The 20,068-nt window shown below is 39.1% G+C and overlaps 1 protein-coding gene across 1 annotated transcript in view; it reads right to left on the minus strand.

Annotated features, from left to right (window-relative positions):
• KIF26B (kinesin family member 26B) overlaps positions 1 to 20,068 on the minus strand; it is a 269,683-nt gene that overhangs the window by 58,673 nt on the left and 190,942 nt on the right. Inside the window, exon 6 of the mRNA XM_053938124.1 lies at positions 1,217 to 1,423. Coding sequence (XP_053794099.1) covers positions 1,217 to 1,423 — 207 coding nt within the window. The remainder of the gene's footprint in view (positions 1 to 1,216; positions 1,424 to 20,068) is intronic.

Here is a 20,068-nt window from a genome sequence, read left to right on the forward strand (position 1 = left end):
GGTTGGTTAGAACTACCTATTTAAGGGATTTTAAAATACAGTTTTGATTAAAAAATAATCCAACACTGAGGAATTTTTGCAGGCTCAATTATTTGCCCAATTATGGACTGAGTTCAATTCCACTAGCATGTGAGTAAGGAATGTAAAGGGAACAAACAGCCTCTTTGGAATTAGCTAGGTGACCCAACATTATTATGAATCGTCTCAGCTTTTTGCAGTAGTAGACTCCATTCTGAAGACTGTAGCAGTATTTTAAGTACAACACAGAAATTTACCCCAGGCATTCTTGGATTTAAGGTTAAGCAGGCTGAATGGTTGACAGTGCTCCTACAGCAACTGCTTAACAACAGTGGATGAAACTCAATCAGAATTCAAAGTTTAGGCACTTTACATTTGACAACACATCAAGTAAATTCACCCTGGTTCACGGCTGCTTCTAGACTATCTCTACAACAGAAAATAAAATGGGCCAAGAAAGGGACTGTTCACAGGCCAGTCCCTTGAACTGCATCCAGGCATTAGTCTGCAAGCTGCTAGCTGCTTGGACAAGGACTGGGTGAGGGAGTGACCTGATGACACAATTATGTGACAGTACTTTAGATGGCCCTGTGTCCTAGCTCTGTTTGGTTTATGAATACAGAGCCATCCTTACAGGACTGTTTTCTAATTATACTTTGCAATGTTATTTTACTCTTTTACTGTCCTCATGACGTTTGGGTAACATAGTTCATCAAACCAAAGTCTAATAAAGGTAAGAAACCTGAATATATACTCATTAATAAAGACCTGTGGGTTAAAATCTCCATCTTTTTATTGCAAACTGTACAATATAACACTGTAAAAATAATCCTTGATCCCTTAGTTAATAGAGGACTGCATTAGAGAACTGTAGTTCTGATCACATCTTTGTAAACACCCAACAGTAATATTTTATAATACACAGTAACTTGTTGATATTGAGGACGTTCCTATTAGGCACCATTTAGCACATTTATTGAATGTATAATTTTAGGAGAAATTCTTTACACTGGAGAATAAAGAAAACACACCATTATTCAGCAAAAATTTAATAAACCAAATTCATTATTGATGATCATGGCAGACCAAATTCAGCCCTGGTAGAAGTCCACTGAAAGTACTATTGCTGCAGCAGAAATAAATTTGGCTCTGGTGCACACTGCTGCTTAGATAACTCTTCCAGTCATACAGGGCCTACCTGTGATGCATCCTGAGGGAAAACTGCATCAAAAGCAAACATCTTGGGTGGAACCTGGCTGCCCCTTTTCTGGAAAGCATTCTGACCTCCGCAGGCCAGTGGGTCATACAGTGTGATTTGCTTCTTGCGGGGGTCAACTTTTAGGAAAGAGCTGGACTCAGACGTGTCTCTGGCAAGCGTGGAAGAAATGCGCACCATGACTTTGACCTGTCAGCAAACACACAAAAGATAAGCACGTTTCATTAGTCTCATTAGTTTCATTGGTTGCTCTACAACTGCTACGTTGAATGAATTTTCCAGCTGCACTTGACCAAACCATATTTGCTTTTCCTAGCTAGTGTCTCAGTGAAAGTCAGTGAATACACAGGAAGTATTAGGCAGAATTTGTCCTAAACTATGAAGTGAATGAAGCCAGAACTCTCAGTCTATTTCAACAAGAACTTGTGTATTGAGAATTACAATGCACATCATGGTTTTTTAGTGTTGATGCTACTCAAGTACAATGAGGAAGTATTACATCACCTTGCCTTGCTCTCAATATAAATTGAAAATTAAGTGTACCCTGGTGGCCCAATTAAGAAAGCTGAAAGATACTCTAGGCTGCTAAGCTTTCAGAACTGCTGTGGTTTCTACGAAACAGCCTGATCAATAAGAGCCCATAAAAGGCAGATCTATAATTTACACCTTTACAATTCTAATCCAAAAGCAAAGATGAAATGCACAGTTCTGAGTGCCATCATCAAAGAGTTGTGAAAAGAGTCTCATTTTAATGGTCAGATTTTGAAATTACCATCAAGGGAGAGAATATAATAAGCAATAAAAGATTTGTTAAAACATGTTAGCTCACAATTCATTAAGTAGCTACATAATAAGATGTTATTCCTGAGACAAAAATAAATCTTCATAGATTTAATGAGGTTATGCTGTATCTTTAGTTGAGTTGGTAAGCAATTTAGATGTAAGTAAAACTGATGACAATCAATCTAGCTTTGGTTTTCCCCATAAATTCACCACCAGCAGGCACTTGAGCTCCTGACTTTAGAGGGCGAACATCACCTGTCTGCCAGTTCTAGTCACACCTGCACAACTTTCTCCTAGAACAGATTGGCATTCACACCAACTAGACAGAACTTTTATGTTAATGCTCCTAAATCAAATGTCACTTCTATTAAACCCACCCACGTTTAGCATGCAAGTGACCACAAAGGGTCATGTCAGCATAGGGTGGGAGCACATCTGCTGCTGGAATGGCAGATGCATTCCGGGAGGAGGTTGTAACCCCAGAAACTGGGCTGCAGTTCCTGTTGGTCTCACTGAGGCTGCTGCTCTTTGTATGTAGGTGTCATCTCATGCTGGCCCAAGCTCATCCTGCATGCAAATAAATCAGCTACTTTGAGAAGTAAAATCTGGGAAAATTAATTTTTGACACAACTCCTTTGAAGACAATAGAATGAGACCAGATATTAACTGGTATTATTCAGTATTTCTGTGAGATCTTCTCTGTATGACAGTGAGTTAAACGGGTAGTTTGACTCCAGTATTTTAACCTGGCAAACAAGTTGTCATTAAATGGTGAAATGGTCACAAATCTGCTCACACAATTTCAGTTTTACACAATTATCTGAGGAAAAAACAAAAGATACTGCTTGGGTAGGAATGTGTTCTCCTCCTGCTCAACTGAACTGCTTATGAAACCTAACCTCTAACTGTAAAAAGCCACCTCTAATGTCTTGCCAAAGGCATTCTTCTGGACCCAACCCTAAGCAGAGCTGACTTCTGCTGAGGATAACAGCAGCCAACACACCCCGTCAGTCCACATGAACTCGGCAAGGTCTGTTAATTCCAGCCCTAGGTCACCTGGAAGATCGGAAGGGAAGCACTGATCAAGTTAGCAGAGAAGGAAGGGAATACAACTATAAATCTATGGGGAGCAAGAAAACAAAGGGCAGTATCAATCCTATGCTGTTTTCCTATTTTCAACTTCATATGCCTTTGGCTTTCTTTTACTGTGTCCCACATTTTTAAGTAGATACCAATATAATGAGTATTAGAATGATCTGCTGGAAAACAAAATAAATGCTATTCTCCAACTACTTTAAATAAAATACTTGCTTGCTTTAGAAAGCTCTTTCCCTATAAGTTATGTGTATTTTTGGCTTCTGTGAAATCACAATCTTTATCTTTGTGTGCAAAGGAGAGTTAACAGAATACTCCAGGCTAAGTTTTTTTGTGTTTTGGAGAATGGACAGTGTGTGAAATTTAACAACCTTTCTTAGGCAGTCTAAGAATTCTTTCTGGACCCAAACTGTATGGGCATGCAGTTTTAAAAGCAGGTACACTGGCTTTGTTATGGTATAATACCACTGGCATGGGTCTGGATTTAAACCTGTTCATACAAAATCAGATTAATACCTGCCACTTCTTACTGAAGGAATAATGCAAATCCTCCTATCTTCCAACAGCTATAGTGATAGAAGATAAGGCATCAGGTTCCTCTTTCCCAAGAGTAAAATACTAGTACAACTGAAATCCTAAAAATTTACTAGCATCAGATAATTGGAATTAACCTCTATTAAGGAAAAAAAAAAGTGCCCAACTCAGAAGCCCCAGGAGCTGTCAAACAGCATATATTGTTCCTCAATACTGCCAAATATAGACACTTCTCAAGAAAAATACTCCTATTGCCATAAACCTTTGTACTTCTGTGCCTTAGGGATTTTTGTTTTGAGACGTAATGGTTCACAGAATCACAGAATCACATGGGTTGGATAAAAACTCCATAAGATCTTGAGTTCAACTGTTAACATATAACTGCCAAGTCCACCACTAAGCCATGTCCCTAAGTGCCATGACTACATAGAATCCTAGAATAGTTTAGGTTGGAAAAGACCACGTTCATATGTGTTAGGGCAGAGGAATATCATATTCATTATATGTGGATATGGCTGGACCACTTCTTACTCATCATGAAGATGTCTGTGTTTCTTGGGACACCACATCAAAGGTAATTCTGCTCACCTCCTTTTAGATCAGCGTACAGGAGCTGTCTCCATCTGAGTCAGTTGTCTGGCCCCTTTGCGGGCAATAGAGAGGAACAAACATTTCTAGCACTGAATTTGCATGTTCTGTTTTATAACAGATGAACTCCACAAATACCTCATGCTTTCTCTATAACACCACAGGCATCTTAAAAGCTTACCTGAGATGTAGGTGTCTACATTGTAGGCTGCTTAAAGTTATACTTTTTGCTCCAAGTATAATAAAAATGCTCTTTCTGGGCAGCACAGTGCCTGGCCCAAATTCCATAGCGCACACATGGACAGACACAAAAATCTGTGTGACAGTCTCCAGCAAAAATATATGCCAGCAAAAATAAAGCTAGGCACATGAGTGTCATGGACACAGAATACAAGTAGTAACAATAGATGATTTGAACTCACTGGTAATTTGTAGGCACTTAAATATCTTCCAGGCCAGTTTCACACTAGTGCAATCCTTTCAAATTACTCTTGATTTACATTACATTAATTGAGAAAACAATTAGATCCCATCTGTGCAGACTGTATGTCCCCTATATGCCATGGGAACTGTGACTCTAAAAGAAACCCAATGGGCAGGCAAAACAAGCAAACTTCTGTCCTGAGAAACACATTCAGAACTATGTATGTAACAGTGGCACAATGAACTAGGCAGACCAAAACAGATTTTAAAACATCTGAGCCAGATATGTCTTCTGAGAAGAAAGGTAAGCTTGTGGTCTGGGAATCAGCCCAAGATTGGGGATCTAGGACCCCTCCTGATGGCTCTGTCTGAAGGCAGTATGACTGAGCTTTTGGTGCAGTCTCTTTCACACGCTCCACCTGTACAGGAGGCAGAGTCACAGCTTACTTCACTGCCAGGCACACTGAGAGATTCAGTCACTGCCTGGCCTCAAAGAACTGGCAGTAGCCATTTTTTCCACACCCATTATGAAACATTATTATGCTTGTAACCTAAATCCAAGAATTCAGGCAAAGCATTTCCCAATAGTGGTTATGACAAGAGTAAATCAACTAACAGCAGTAATAATTATGGGAGACCACAGCTTCCTGCTCTTCTGTTTCACAGTCCTTCATGCAATTTATAGCTGGGGGATTAGCAGGGAGAGGCTCAGAGTTTGTGTTGGCCCCTGAAAATCCACACCACAGGAGAGGCAGCACAAGGATGGGCAAATGTAACTCAGCCAGCTATGGGGATAGCACAGGAACTTACTGGACTTAAAAGACTTCAGCTCAATTTAAGGAACAGGCAGGCTGAAGATCATGGTGCTGCTCTGGGGAACTCAGAAATACAGTATGGTTAATTTGAAACTAACTGAAGAGTGAAGTTTAAGAATGTTAATACTTTATGCTTGCAATTTATATTTAAATAAAGTACAAATTGAACTTCTCTTTAAAAAGAAGAAAGGTTTTCTGCTTCACTTCCTATGTGTCATTACTCCTTCAGTCTACTGCTACAGTTTCCCACTAATCTCTTGTAATTGAAGCGTCTCAGAGATACCTCTTGCAATTAATGGGTCCACTCAATCTGCCAGAAAGTCTCGTTTGAATTCCAGTGATCAGGTCTTGGCAGTGCCCAGCCTTAGATGCACCTCTGACTGTTTCTATGGGGAAACATGAAAGCAACCTCCTGAGACATGTGCTCTTGCTAAAACAAACAACCTGGGCCTAATTTTGATCTAATGTTATACCCATGCAAATCTGGCTGAAGTCAGCAAGAATTACTCTAGTTTAGGAGTGGAGAGACAGAATAAAAGAAAAGGTCATTTATTCTGCATCACTGCCTTTTAGAGGATATAACTTCACTTCTTAGTTCTGCTCATGCTGGTAGCATTTTTTCATGTGTTTTCTCTTATGAGTTTACTGTATTTCACTGGACAACTATTTAATCCAACAGCACCCCCATTTACTTCTCTGCATTGCAGTTCTTGCCTTCAAAGACATGACTTGTTCTTACATGAGTTCTACAGTCATTGAATATTACTCCAGATGTGAAATGTCACAAATAAAAGCAGAATCACAGTTCACCTGTTCAGGCTTCCTCAACAGGTTTGGGTGGTTTTTTTGTTTTGTTGTGGTTTTTTGGTTTTTTTTGTTTTGTTTTGTTTTGTTTTGTTTTGTTTTGTTTGTTTTGAGGGATTTTTTGTATATTTGTCTATGTACTTATTTCACATATATGTGCATGTATTTCAATTATATACACCATTTTCAAAGCATATACATTTTCTGAATATATATAAAAATCTATTTTTTTCATAAATTTCTCTTTATTGGCACTGATGGGTTCCTTCATGGGTACCATTCAGTAGCATCAAGAGAAAACCTAGGGAATTGCTGTATTATCATTATACTACTGTACTGTAAAAATAAGCATCAAACTTTTAATCAACTCTATGAAAATTTCAGTTGCCTGAGCCATTTTTCTTTCTCCTTTTTTATCTAATGCATCCCATAAACACACCTATTATTTCTCAAAGAAGGAATTTGCTAATTGCAGGATTTTCCCCAGATAAACTCAGTTTGTGACCCGTCATGGACTTTTTGTTACATTCATACTCTGTGGAGAAGGACAAAGGTTCAGCACACTCTGCAAAGTAGAACTGGTGCCAAACAAATAAAAAAAAGAAAGCAGAGTCCAGCCCCTGACACTGCCATGTCTCCTGTGGCCACAGGGGTCTGTCTGCAGGACCAGCAGCAAAATGAGCAGGGGAGGTGGGAGAGGTAAGCTGTGTCTAATCTGTATCACACACCAATAGCTACAAACACAGACTGGGATGAGGCAACACAAGCAGAGATTGACACTGGGGATTTTATAACTTCCTTCTACTCTTGCCTGTAAGATTTCATTTGGGGTTCATTTATCTAATTACTGCAGGGACACGGCTAGACAGCTGTTGCTTCAGGCACTGTGCTTGCCTTTATGAGCTGCTTTTCTCATCAATCATTTGAGCAGCTTCTGCTGGATGTGCTCTGGGTAGTGGTGGGAGGCAGGAGCTGCAGTGCAGTCACAGGAGAGACAGGCCAGCCAGGACTATTGAGCTGTTTCAGCACTCCATCAATGTAATGGCAATCACTGGCTGCAGGAATAGCCCTATTGGAGGTTAATGAAGAGTAGGTTTTGTAATTTCTCACTGTTACAGTTGTAAATAATGGTGTGAGGCATGCATTTTTGCTGGAACCAGCCACAAAGTACTACAGCACAAGAAAATCTAGGCTATCACATACGCTTGTGCACATACATGCTTTTGCATGAGAGATGTAAAGTTTGAAGCCTTTCTACTGTGCTCAGACAACATGAAACCACCTGTTAAGTATGTTAAAGGATTTTTCTTACAGATTATGAGACAATTAGTTGTTCATGCTAACATGAAATCTAGGAAGTCAAGATAAACAGACTGACCCAGAATGCAACAAATGCAGGGTTGTAAGAGTGGACATTGCTTTAATGGAAATATGATCACATTTAGAAAAAATGACAAACAAATAAACTCAGATGAGCCAGTGTAACCTGGTCAGGAAGCATGTGCAAACAGGCCTTGTCCTCTCTTTGTATTTTCTCAAAGGTAACACTCCTAGGCTTCAGCAGTGCTTTGCTTCAGCACAAATTAGAAAACACATAGGCCTGCTCACTCTTGTTGGTGGAAATGGCTGTTACTGATACTGATGTTTTGGAAAAGCACTGAAAATAACTGAAAAAGCAATAGCGTTAGAGCATGTAGGTCTCCTCTTTTTTTACCACAGTTCCTCTGTTTCTATCCTGTGTAACTGCTAAAACTTTACTAGCTCATCAACCCCATCTTGTACAGCAGTTGAATTTGGACTTCTAGCAATAATGGGAAGTAGTGGCTGCACACTGTATCCAAACACCAATCATGTTATTCAAAAAATGTGCACTTATCATGATTGCACACTTTTTCAGTTGGACAATGCAACTTCAATAATAATTCAGTAAAATCTGGTGTGAAATATGCTCAGGCACAGCTCAGTGGTTTCCTGTACTGTTTGTGGCAGCAGTAGTTTTGAGTTTATCACTATGGTTTGGTACAGTTGAAAGACAATGCACCAACACTCAACTGTCTCAAACCAGCATATGCATCAGACCAACCATTCAGCTCTAACATTTCTACTTCAGTATTTACTAGATTCTAAATTAACAGAGAGCACTGCAACTTTCTTCTACTCCAAAAAAAACTAAATTAAAATAAACCAAACCAAACCAACAAACAAACAAACAAAAAACCCAATGAAGCACCAAAGACGTGAGGATCATCCGATCATGTAAAACAGTCTTTTCTTAATGCTCCCTACACACAGACTGGATTCCTGGCTTTCCTTCTGCTTCCTTATGATCTCTTTAAGGTATGTCTGTGTTTCAGAACTGCATAACTGGGTAGCCTGTGTGTTGCCTCAAGCAGAAGGAGGATTTTTCCTAGCTTCTGACATTCTTCATGTACCTGTACTTATGATGGGACCAACAACAGCCTAACTCAGCCCATGTGCTGGGATTTTTTTTTTTTTTTCTTGAGACTATCTTTAAACATCACTGAGAGTGGCATTTTCATAAGAGGTGAACAAGCCAAAACAGCCTTCAACAATCCCAGCATGAACAACATGGGATCAGCTGGCACATCTTGTGTTCCCTGCAGCAATGGATCAGCAGGTATGTAAGCATGCACCCACTGCCTACTGCTACAGTGAGCAGATGCTTACTTAAGGCTCCAACACACTACTGCAAAAATTTACTCTGGTTCCCCCACTCTGATGAGAATTTATTTCTCTGTGCACAGGACAAGTATAGTTCACTGCCATGAATTTCAAGATCTCATTTTTGCCTTGGTACCTTTCAAAATCAAGCATATCTTTCGCTTCACTTCAGTGATTGTTTAGAGCATTTTCCCCTCTCCTTTCTTCCTACTTAATACAAATTTTCCAAAGGTATCTTTAGACACACGGTATCTATGTAGTAGATTAAACAAGATAAAAACTGTTACCTGGTACAAAATGGAGAACTGACAGCTTTCCCTGTAATTCTTGTCCTCTGCTATGATATGGCCATATCCAACAGTCTGCAAGATGCTCCCTTGCCCATGCTAATTTAAGAGCCATGCCTGGAATTGTTTGGGAGAGACAAGTGCCCAACATCATGCCAGGGACCTTGTTAACAATGCAATGATTGAGTGCCAGTGCCCAGGAATATTCCCTGTTCCTGTTTAATTTATTCTATAGTCTGTACCAGGTTTAGTTCCTTCACAGTAGCTGGGGTATGGGACTGTGTTCTGGATTTATGATAGGAATGGTGTTGATGGCACAGGGACATTTTAGTTACTGCTGAGCAGAGCTTATACAGAGTCAAGGCCTTACAGCATCTCATGTCACCCTACCATCAAGTAGCCTGTGGGTGCACAAGAAGCGGGGAGGGGACACAGCTGGGCTGGAGGACCCCAAGTACCTGAAAGGATATCCCCCACCACATGGCAGCTCAGCATATAAAACTGGGGGAAGAAGAAGAAAGAGGGAGATGATCAGAGTTACGGCCATTACACATGAGGAAGCCCTGCTTTCCTGGAGATGGCTGAGCACCTGCCTGCCCATGAGAAGTAGTGGATTAATTCCTTATTTTGCTCTGCATGTGCATGAAGCTTTTGCTCTTTCTAGTAACCTGTCTTTATTCCAACACACAAGTTTTCCCTTTTACCCTTCTGATTCCTTGCACATCCTACTGGGAGAGAGTGAGCAAGAGGCTGTGTGGGGCTGAGCTGCCTGTCATCGTTAAGCCACAGTCACAGGTCCTTGCACAATTTAGCCATGTTTAGCAGTCTCTAAGTTAAATACAAGAAACTCAGTCTGTGCAGGAGTGGCCTTCCAAGCATGTGATGTGCCATATGTTGCTCTGTTCTATTCCAACCCGGCTTGATATCTACAGATCCTACAGACAGATCAGCCAAACCCATTAAACACATTTGCAGCATCAGCAAGGCAGGCTCTCTAAAGGAACTTCTCTGCTCTAGTGATTGATGACAAGGCTGCTGTCATTCCTGCTGCCTGCATAAGGCTGCCATCAGCCCCCTGGGGAGGAGGGAGACAGCAATGGTGAGTCACTTGGCTCTTTCTCGTAGGCCATGCTCTTATCCTGTGCAGAAAGACTGAAGAGATCCTTGCTTTGCTTATTTAAGCTTCCTCTTAGAAACCTGCCCGTCCGGCAAAACATGACTGAACTGCCTCGGCTGTCACAAGGACTGCTGTTGATAGAAAGGAGGAACAGTATCAACAGTAGCAATATCTCAAGCACGTGCCTTGATAATTATGTCTGCTATATTATTTCTTAAAGCCCCAGTTTCCCTTTTGGTGAAGCTGTGGAAGAGGTGCACAGGATGCAGCTTGGTCATATAAGCAGCTTGGTCATATAAGCAGCAGGTCCTCTTACCACTAATTAAAGAAAGTGTGGCATTGAGGGCTTCACATTATATATTCTCAGGAGATGAGGAATTCCAAGATGAACAAGGTTCTGTTTTTTTTTTGTCTAAGGAAACAAGAATTTCTGTGGAAAGAGTGGAGATAAAAGACAAAGTTTCCCTTTCACATGTCTTTGAGATGTCTTTTCAGTGCTAGAGAAAAATGGATACACAGCTATTGCAAAGAGATGTATAATCACAATTGTAAGCTTTTCCATTATTTATAAAGATGATCTCCATGACTGCATACAAAAGAAGATTCCCCAGTCCGCACATAAAAGTGTACACCATGGCACCATAAATAACAAGCAGCAATACAATCACACAAGAAGGATTTACATTATTTAAATCAAGCCAGAAGTGAAAAATTGCAGCTTAATGCATATAAGTGTGGAAAAAAAGATGTGTAAAACTTTAGAGTGGCAGCCGGTAATGACAGACAGTAAATAAAAGGGATCATTCTGACTAGAAATTTGGGAATTCATGGTGAGGGGGAAAATCCCAAATAAAGCACCGGGCCACATTGTGAAAGAGAGTCTATATAAATGGAAGGGGGTACAATCATCATACTAGGCAATATAGGTGAGATATCTTAGGTAATATCTTAGGTATTCAGAGGAGAAATCCAGTCTCCAGAAGGAATATGAACAGCCTCCTGCACTATATGTTGCATGAAACAATCAGTAGAAACTTCAAGGAGCAGAGCTAGATGCTTTTGTGAGGAATGTAATACATTATAGTGTCGTTGAGTTCAGCAATAACTCCTCATTTATCTGCAAGTATATGAGATAAGGATTAGGCCTTAGTTAGGAACAACCAGCAATAAAATTAAATTTGGAAAACAAGGAAATTATAAGACCTGAGTCCAAGCAATGATATGATCTATATTGCTAGTGAACATTTCACCTGAAGATCCCTTAGGGCTTTGCAGTCTTCTGACAGGATCAAGACATATGTTTACAATTATTCCTAATTTTCAATGGCAGAAATAAAGCCTAAGAGTAAATGGGTCATCTAAGATCCCAGGAAAAGTGTGCTTTACCTAAACAGACTGCCTGAACTCTGTTTCTTCCCTTTCTTATCCCATAACTGTAGGCTATAACATTTACAAGGGCATAAACATAATATTAAATTTACTTTTTCTTTCACATTGTATCCTATTTAATGCTACCCTCATGCTTATATCTTTGGCAGTGGTACAGGGAGGCACAATAACTTCAAAGCCCAAGCACCCACTCAGAATTAATGAGATCCATTTGTAATGCTATACATTATCTCAAATTAAAAGTGCTTGTTTTTTGAGCCTTAACAGAAATCCCTGCAACAGACTTTTGTTTTCTGGGCTTGGTTCTGCATTCCCTGAAAAAAACCAGAATTATTTATTGTACCTGGAACAAGAGAATAGAAGACAAGGTCATACAAGATGCATCTGAAGGCTCGTATAACTCCGTAATATTCCATCTCCAACAGTGATCCAACATTCTGGCCCGTGAGCCTCCCACTGTGGTGGGCTGCACTGGCATCCCTCTGCTCCCTCCCAAACTATGCTTTGCCAAAACCTGCATGGCTCACGTGCCACTTGCATGCTATCAAGATGCAAACTGGGAGGAACACACACTATCAGGAGATGGCCACAGGCTCCAAGGAGTCAGCTTGTAGTCTAAATCAAATCTGCAGCCCACTGAGAACACTACTGAGGTTGGGTATGTTTATAGTGCCATTTGTGGAATGTTGTCAGTCCTTTTGGAGGTGGGGTGAGAACTGCCCCACAAAATTCTTCCCTGGGTACATACAAGACATGAAGTTGCCTTTCCCAGCTCTTCCAGAACCAGTTGCTGAGGCTCTGCTTGCCTGTGCTTCTCAGACTTTGGGCTTTTTAATGCTTTCCCCAGTCCTAACATTCCATTGTTTTCTGACCAGTAGTGAATATCATGTTGGGATTTTCAGTAGCCTCTAGAAGGCACTACAGCCTGACGCTTACCCCTTAAGGAAATAAAATCCAAGGAAGTTGTATATCTGAGCAAATTTGTTCCTAAAAGCAAACACAGCCTCTGGTGGTACAAGGATGCTCTTACATATTTGAAAAAACCTAGACACGTATTAGCCAAGTCTACAGTGCTGGTTCTAAGGATCTCTGTATTACTCTGTGATGCAGACTCCTGGGCATGCATCTGACTCCAGGTACAGTACAGCTCATCTCCACTGCATCCTGTGTTCCCATGGGAAGAAATCCTGGTATGCAGGCAATGAGAATGCTACTGTCTGCTTAGCACTGAACCAAGATACCAGGAGTGTACTGCTTTCCTGTGGTTTTTTATTTTGTACTAAACATAAACAGAACAAAAATTATACCAAATCAGAGAGGCAGACAAACAAAACAATAGAAATAAACTGAATGGGAGCCCCTGATGGGAACTAAATGCAAACAGTATCTTGACAAATGGAACTTTTCTCATGTCACAGAGGGCCACTAACTTCTCTTACCCTCAGCTGCAGTATGACAGCATAACATTGCCACTGACCCTCCTCCTTGATAAATGCAACTCTATAGCAATGAGAAACAGCCAGCGGAGAGCCATCTGCCTTTTGACCCCTACCACATGGTTTCATCCACTGTTTGCTGCTTTGTTGAATGTTGCAACAAACCACAGCAGTATTTGTGAATAGATCAGTAACCAAACACTTGCCCTAGAATGAATATCTAGTGCCTGTTAGTAGGCTTTCTACGTGCCCTCAGCTGTAATTCTGCAATCTTAATTTGGGCAAAATTTCCATCATCTTCAACCTCAACTGCCATTTTCTAACTTCTGAGTGCTTAAACCATGCAACCTTAACATTCCTTTAATACTGCTATTTGTCAACAGAATAATTCATTCTGCTGTGTGTAACTTAGGAACTGTGTAATTCTTCTAGCAAGTAGCAGCCTTTAATGAATGGCACATAATCAATAATGCAGAATTCAACATTTGAGAAAAAATAGAAAAGCCTTTTTCAGGAGGAGTGTCTGCAGGAAATGTCAAAATCATTTATCAAGGGTCCAGGCTGATAGCCTGCAGCTGCTGTCCACAGGAATTATAAAAACATACATTGTCAAGTCCTGAAAATATGTTTTTTTATACTGAGTATAACTAGATTTTTCCATAAAATAAGGACTTATTGAGTATGAGGGCAATGGGCTTTACCAGAGTTTTGTTAAAGTAAAACTCTGCCACAATAGTACTTTGTCCCTAAGTTGCTAGTTATACAGGATTATTTTAAACTTGGTTTCCAAGTGCACCTTTAAAACAATCCTCACTGTAATTCCAGACAGGCTGAGCTGCTTAATACAGACATGAAAATGCATTTGTATTTGAGTTTCAAAATCTCAGATTAACAAGGTAATCAGGCAAACATTACAAACCAAGACATGAGTATGCATTTTATCTCTTCCTGATATCTAGGTGCAGCATGTATCAAAGGAACAAGTAGTTTTTACTGGTTTGGAAAGCTTTTACATTTCTTAATAAATGGTCTAAAAAGGAAGCACAAAGTAAGTCCAGCTCCTTTGCTGATATTTCTTATCCAGAAATATATAGAGTAGCAATAGTTAAGGGCTACAACCACAATTCACAAACATGAGCAAGATTATGAAAATAGAGGTTTAATGAAGTTTTCTTTAGTTCTACACGGCTTAAAAACTTTAATTTTAAGTGGCAAAGGTGTCAGATCCTGAGTACAGTGTAATCAGTTTTCAAAGTATGTTATTTAAATAGCTAAGAATAATCTCATCCTGGACTGCACATATCCAAGCAAGGCTCCTTTCATTGTACCTGGGATGCAGCAGGATGGGGACTGCAATGGCTTTGTAACCTTACTGTCTAAAGATCAGCCTCTTGATCAGCTAGGAACTGCTTAAGAAGGCTTCACTTTGAGCTAGATTAAACTACACTGGCCATTTGATTTCTCTTTTCTGATGCAGGCAGAAAGAGTGATCTGGTGGTGAATAAGAACAAGTGGAGAACCTCGATGGGGGTGGGCAGATCACAATTCTGTAGCTCCATCTCTCTCTCTGAGTTGGGTGAAGAGCTGACTGTTTCATTTCCTCTAAAATCTGAAGATTTCCAGTTTGGTTGCCTTGGTGCCTTCGGTGGGCAACAACTCCTGCAGAGTCTGCAGCTCTGTTGACACTAGTGGAGATAACGCTAGCTATTACACCAATTAACCTGCTTCTAAATCCATCTCTTTAAACAGTGCTTTTCCACCTATGACAGTATCTGTGGTGACACTGCTATTTGTCATTGGTGGCATGGCATGCCAGAAAATGGCTATAAAAGCAGCAGTCGGTGCACAGGTTTCACAAATAACTGAAGCAACTAGTCTTTTCTTGAGCACAAAGGGATCTTTCATGTTAAGATAATTCATCCTCCATGCTTGTCACTACTGCAGCTTAGTATCAGGAAAGAAACGTTCTTTGATGCTTGTAAGGTTTCATCACAAAATAGATTAATGAAGGGGAATATGGGGGGGAGGGTGATGATGACTTTTTTTTTTTTTTTAATTAAAAAGCATCTTCCCACAACAGATTAGAGTATAGGCATAACAAATAAGCAAAGTAAAATATATCAGAATGATAAAAGGGAGAAGGTAACACAACAAATTACACTTACAGAGTCATTTTTAATGTGTAGCACAGAAGGAAATTTGATGAAATATTCAAACTTCACATCTAACATGATCCTAAATCAGCGTTGTGTATTAGGGAACAAGACAGATCTACTGCCTGTCTGTCTGGTGAAGGATGGTTTTATACTTCTAAATCTGAAAAGGTTATGTCTTGAAATGACTTGAGCCAGACTGATCATATACACCAGTATGAAACATGAGAAGCACAGAAAGCCAGTGGGCCAGAATCCAAATCAGAGTCACGCCAACCACAACAGTATTCAGATTTTCACTGGTGGAGCCAAAGCCCTAACTTGGATCAACTTTGGTTAAAAAAATTATGGTTTTTCCTCATTTATTTCAGTATATAAAACCTTCCAAATAGTTCCTGGAATTGACAGTACTACATTTAGACAGAATGGAACACAAATCTGTCCAGTTGGGAAGCTTCAGGTACAGTAACAGGCATTATGACAATTATTAGGGTGAAAAATTAACAACTTGGGTTTTTAATTGCATATCTAAAGCTGCCTTTATCACCTGATGTCCATTACTAAAGCTGTACTTTATTCCTTCATTTTTTAAGGACTTCTCTCGCAGCAATACTCATCTGTCAATGCTGCAAACCATGCAGCCCTGTGCTTAACTATTCAACAGTCAAGTATCTTTCTTTCTTATGTACTATTTTGCTATACAAATGAAAAATTGGGATATAGATCTATGGACATCTGTGCATCTCAACTTTGAGTATATTTACATCTAGATTTTGAGTCCAATTATTCCATAAGATAAAGCTAATAATTGGTAATATGTTCACACACTACTTTGCGTACACCACTCCTCTTCCTGTATTTCTGTTAAATGCTGCACAGAATTCTGTTAAATTACCTGACTGCAGGTGAATGGACATGTGCAAATATTCAATACAAGTTTTGTTAAGGTTAATGTTGCATATAGGAAGAAAATGTATGCAATGTATGGCATGTAATGTAAAGGAAATTCATTCTGTCATTAATTTGTACCAATTTGTATAGATGTTTTAAGAAATGTAGCCTCTGTCAAGGTGCTTCAGGACTTACCCCATTCTGTGTGCAATAAGATAAAACAAGGCACATTTTCAATGGAGTGAAAATGCGGATCTCCTCGGATACTGTGGGATTCAGTAAACCTCTTAATATTATTTTAATTACGATGTTACAATTCATCATGTCAAAACATAAACATACAGATTATATAAAACTGCATTAGGAGACCTTACATAGGCCTGATTAATAGTCTCATAGCTTGTAAAATGAATCCAAACTGTAAATTTAATCTCTGGGCTTTTCTAAAATGTGAATTATTGACTTGACACATTATAATAAGTCTTTCCAAACTGTTGTGGTTTATGGTTCAAATCTTTTCTGTATAGCTCACTGACGTGCAGAGTAAGCCTAATTTACTACATCTCTTACTGCATGAACATCCACAGACTGCAGCATCCTCTGAAATGTACTCCAAAACATTGCAAGTAACCAGATGGACAAAGGCATGAGGAAGAAAATGCCTTTAATCAACAGTGACTTCCAGATAAGAACAACTCAGAATCCCTCCTACTAGCTCACCTGGCAGAAACTTTTCTACCATTAACAAGGTACACCAATGCCTGAATATGTTACAAGGACTCTGTTCTGTGAATCAGCTGCCTTGGCTCTCCCATGATTTCCTTTAGAAAGAGGTAGTTTATTTGCTGATTCAGTATGCTATGACTTTCTGTAGGCCTAAGACAGGAGAGAAATTTCTAATACCTGGCAGATTATATCTTGATTGCTGTATTAACATGAGCCTCAAAGAAAAATCCACTTGAACCCAAAACTTTCAATCACTTTTAAATACTTCTGAAGACTGAAACAAACCTCAGCCCTTTTAAGAAATTGTAGATTCTGTAGGCAAAGAAGCCATTCTGGATCCTATGGTCCTATAGACCACACAGATACAGCTGGGCCAAGTCACTCACTTGTGTAACTCGCTGCTGCAAACAAACATGCCACAAAGGCATGGAAACATTGTCCTGTCTCCCTCAACAGCCAGGGATGAACACAAAGCCTGTTCTGCTCAACCTCTACAATGTAGCTTCTTTTGCCCTGAAATTAAAATGCCAAACTCAATCAGGCAACATATTTTGCAAAATGTCTTCTTTTTTTTCCCTGGGTAACAGAAGAGCTCTCAAACATACCCAAACTGAAAACCTGTATCTTGTTGAAATATACAATTGAAGCTCTTTTGGTTACAGGAAATAATTTACATTTTAACTTGACGACTTTCAATTACATTAAAGACTCAAAACTCCGAATGTCTATTTTTTCAGGACAAAAATTTTGTTTTATTTGAATAGAAATAAAAAGTATGGAAGTCTATGATTTTCCAAGAAATACTGAAACTATTCTGGATTAATTTAAAAAGTCTTTGTTGATAAAACAGTATTTTCTTCTCTGAAAAATACTTTTTCTTTAAAAAATACTTTGAAAATATAGCTTATAGGATGCATTACATAAATAAAAATAAATATGAAATTAAAATACTCCATACCTATAGAGTAGGGTTTTTTTTTTGTGTTTTTTTTTTTTTTTTTTGGGGGGGGGGGGTGCGGGGAGGAAATAAAACCAAAACAAAAAATAAACCAACCAAGCAACAATGGACTGGAAAAAATTTCAGCTACTTTTTAGCTCAATCACTGGTTCTACTTTCAACCATCAGTTTTAAATAACCCAATTAGATGAATATTGGCAACTAGCATAACCTGACAGGGAGCAGCTATCTTGAAATATAGGCATTAAAACAAACAAAAAAAATACATTAAAAACTAAGTTGTTGCTTTAGTAGAACCAGACCTACTTACTGGGTATGTATTAAACACTTAAATGCTGAAAAAGTTAAGAAAATCCAAGCTGAACAATAAAATCAACTAGTTTTTAAATATTTACACTAGACTCCATAAAACTGAGGAAAGTAAGACTAAGCAATTTGATATCTATAAAGAGTTCAAATCACACAATTATTTTTTTAAGTAGTGTAACATGTATTTTGCAGAGTTAATCTACACTTCATTAGTCTCTCTAGAAATGAATATTCAGGGCAAAGTCTACATACATACACTACATTTTCCTATTAAAAAAAATTATCTTAGCATGAAGCAAAATGAATTTTGTTTCTAAAAAAGATACCCCAAAATCCAGCCTAAAAGTCAACACATTGTTGCGCAGAAAATTTTGAAGTGCCTGTAGACGTACATGGCATGCTGTTCTAAATCTACATTTTTCTACAAAAAAGTAGGAATGCTTTTCACATATAAACCTAGAAAAGCATGTAGAAATCATTATTAACCCTTTGCAAATAGTTTCTGCACAAGAACAAAAGAATAGAGGAGAAGTAAACAAGCTCTCTATACTATCACAGGTAGGTCTTTTTTTTTTTTTTTTTTTTTTAATACATGTCAATATTTGTGCACAGAAAATTCAAAACAGGGCCACTGGCTTTATCAACACATCATCTTTCAGAGAGATTAGATAATCATAGGACCTTGACCTGTTTCAGTCAACTGAACTCTTGGATATTAGTGGAATCATTTCAGGCTGTAAAGCTTTCACTATTAGGAATGTCCAAAAGTAAGAAAGGAAGATCATTGTCACAGTAACCCCAAAAAGTCAGGGTCTCACAAGTGAGGAAAATATTAAGAGCATCAGTGACACTCTTTGGAAAGGGGACCATATCTTGGGCTGGGAATCAGGGGCTGGACTTCTTCCTCAACAAAGAGCCAGGCTGGCTGGAGACCACCATTGCCCCAAGTGCTGAACATCTCTCCCAGGATTTCAACACTGACAAGTACTTTGACTCTGCTGATGCCCTTGGTGAAGAGGAGGAAGAAAATCTACAGGTGGCCAAACACTTGATCAGTACAGCCAGCAATACAATTCCCCCAAATATGACATCGTGAGTTCAGCTACTCTCCGTACATTGGGAATTTGAAATACTGGGAACTTTAGTAGGCAAAGGTTTGTTAATGGCAGGGAGATGAAGCTGGCTTCTCTATTTCTAACATCCCATATTCCCTTTGAATTATCAAGGAGGGGAAGTAACTCTAAGAATGTTAATGAAAGCATTTCCCTTCAATATGCAATACTCACTACTGCATAAAGAATCAAACCTCCTACAACCATGTCACCTAATTGTCCACAACCATTAGTAAAGAATCCTCCCCCTGATTTTCCCAGCCAATGCTGCTTCATAGTCTACAACTGAGTTCAAGATGTCCTTTAATCCACCAGGCAGTGGCCTTTGATAGAGGCATCAGGAGGCTGGATGGTACAGACCACTGGCCTAATTTTTGCCTGTTACAGACAGGCATGTACATGAGTTTGCATGGATCTACCTGATGTCCTTGCAGCTGAACCTGTGCTCAATGCCTTCAAGGATTCCCTCCATTCCATTTCACATTTATATACAACTCAAGTTGCTGTGACTCATTAGGTACATACCATTATTACTTGGCAAGATACTCAAGTATCTTGAAATGAAAAGTTAATCTCTCTGCCCTCAGCATCTGATAATCAATAAATCCAAGACATAATTGGGTTAAATATGACTATCTCCTGATAAATTCTATGGATTTTTTAAAGTAATGCATTACTCAGCATAGTAATTTTATTCATCATCAAATTGCAAAATTACTCTTTAAATTACTG

This window comes from Vidua chalybeata, chromosome 3, assembly GCF_026979565.1.
Source record: "Vidua chalybeata isolate OUT-0048 chromosome 3, bVidCha1 merged haplotype, whole genome shotgun sequence".
Classification (NCBI taxonomy): Eukaryota; Metazoa; Chordata; class Aves; order Passeriformes; family Viduidae; genus Vidua; species Vidua chalybeata.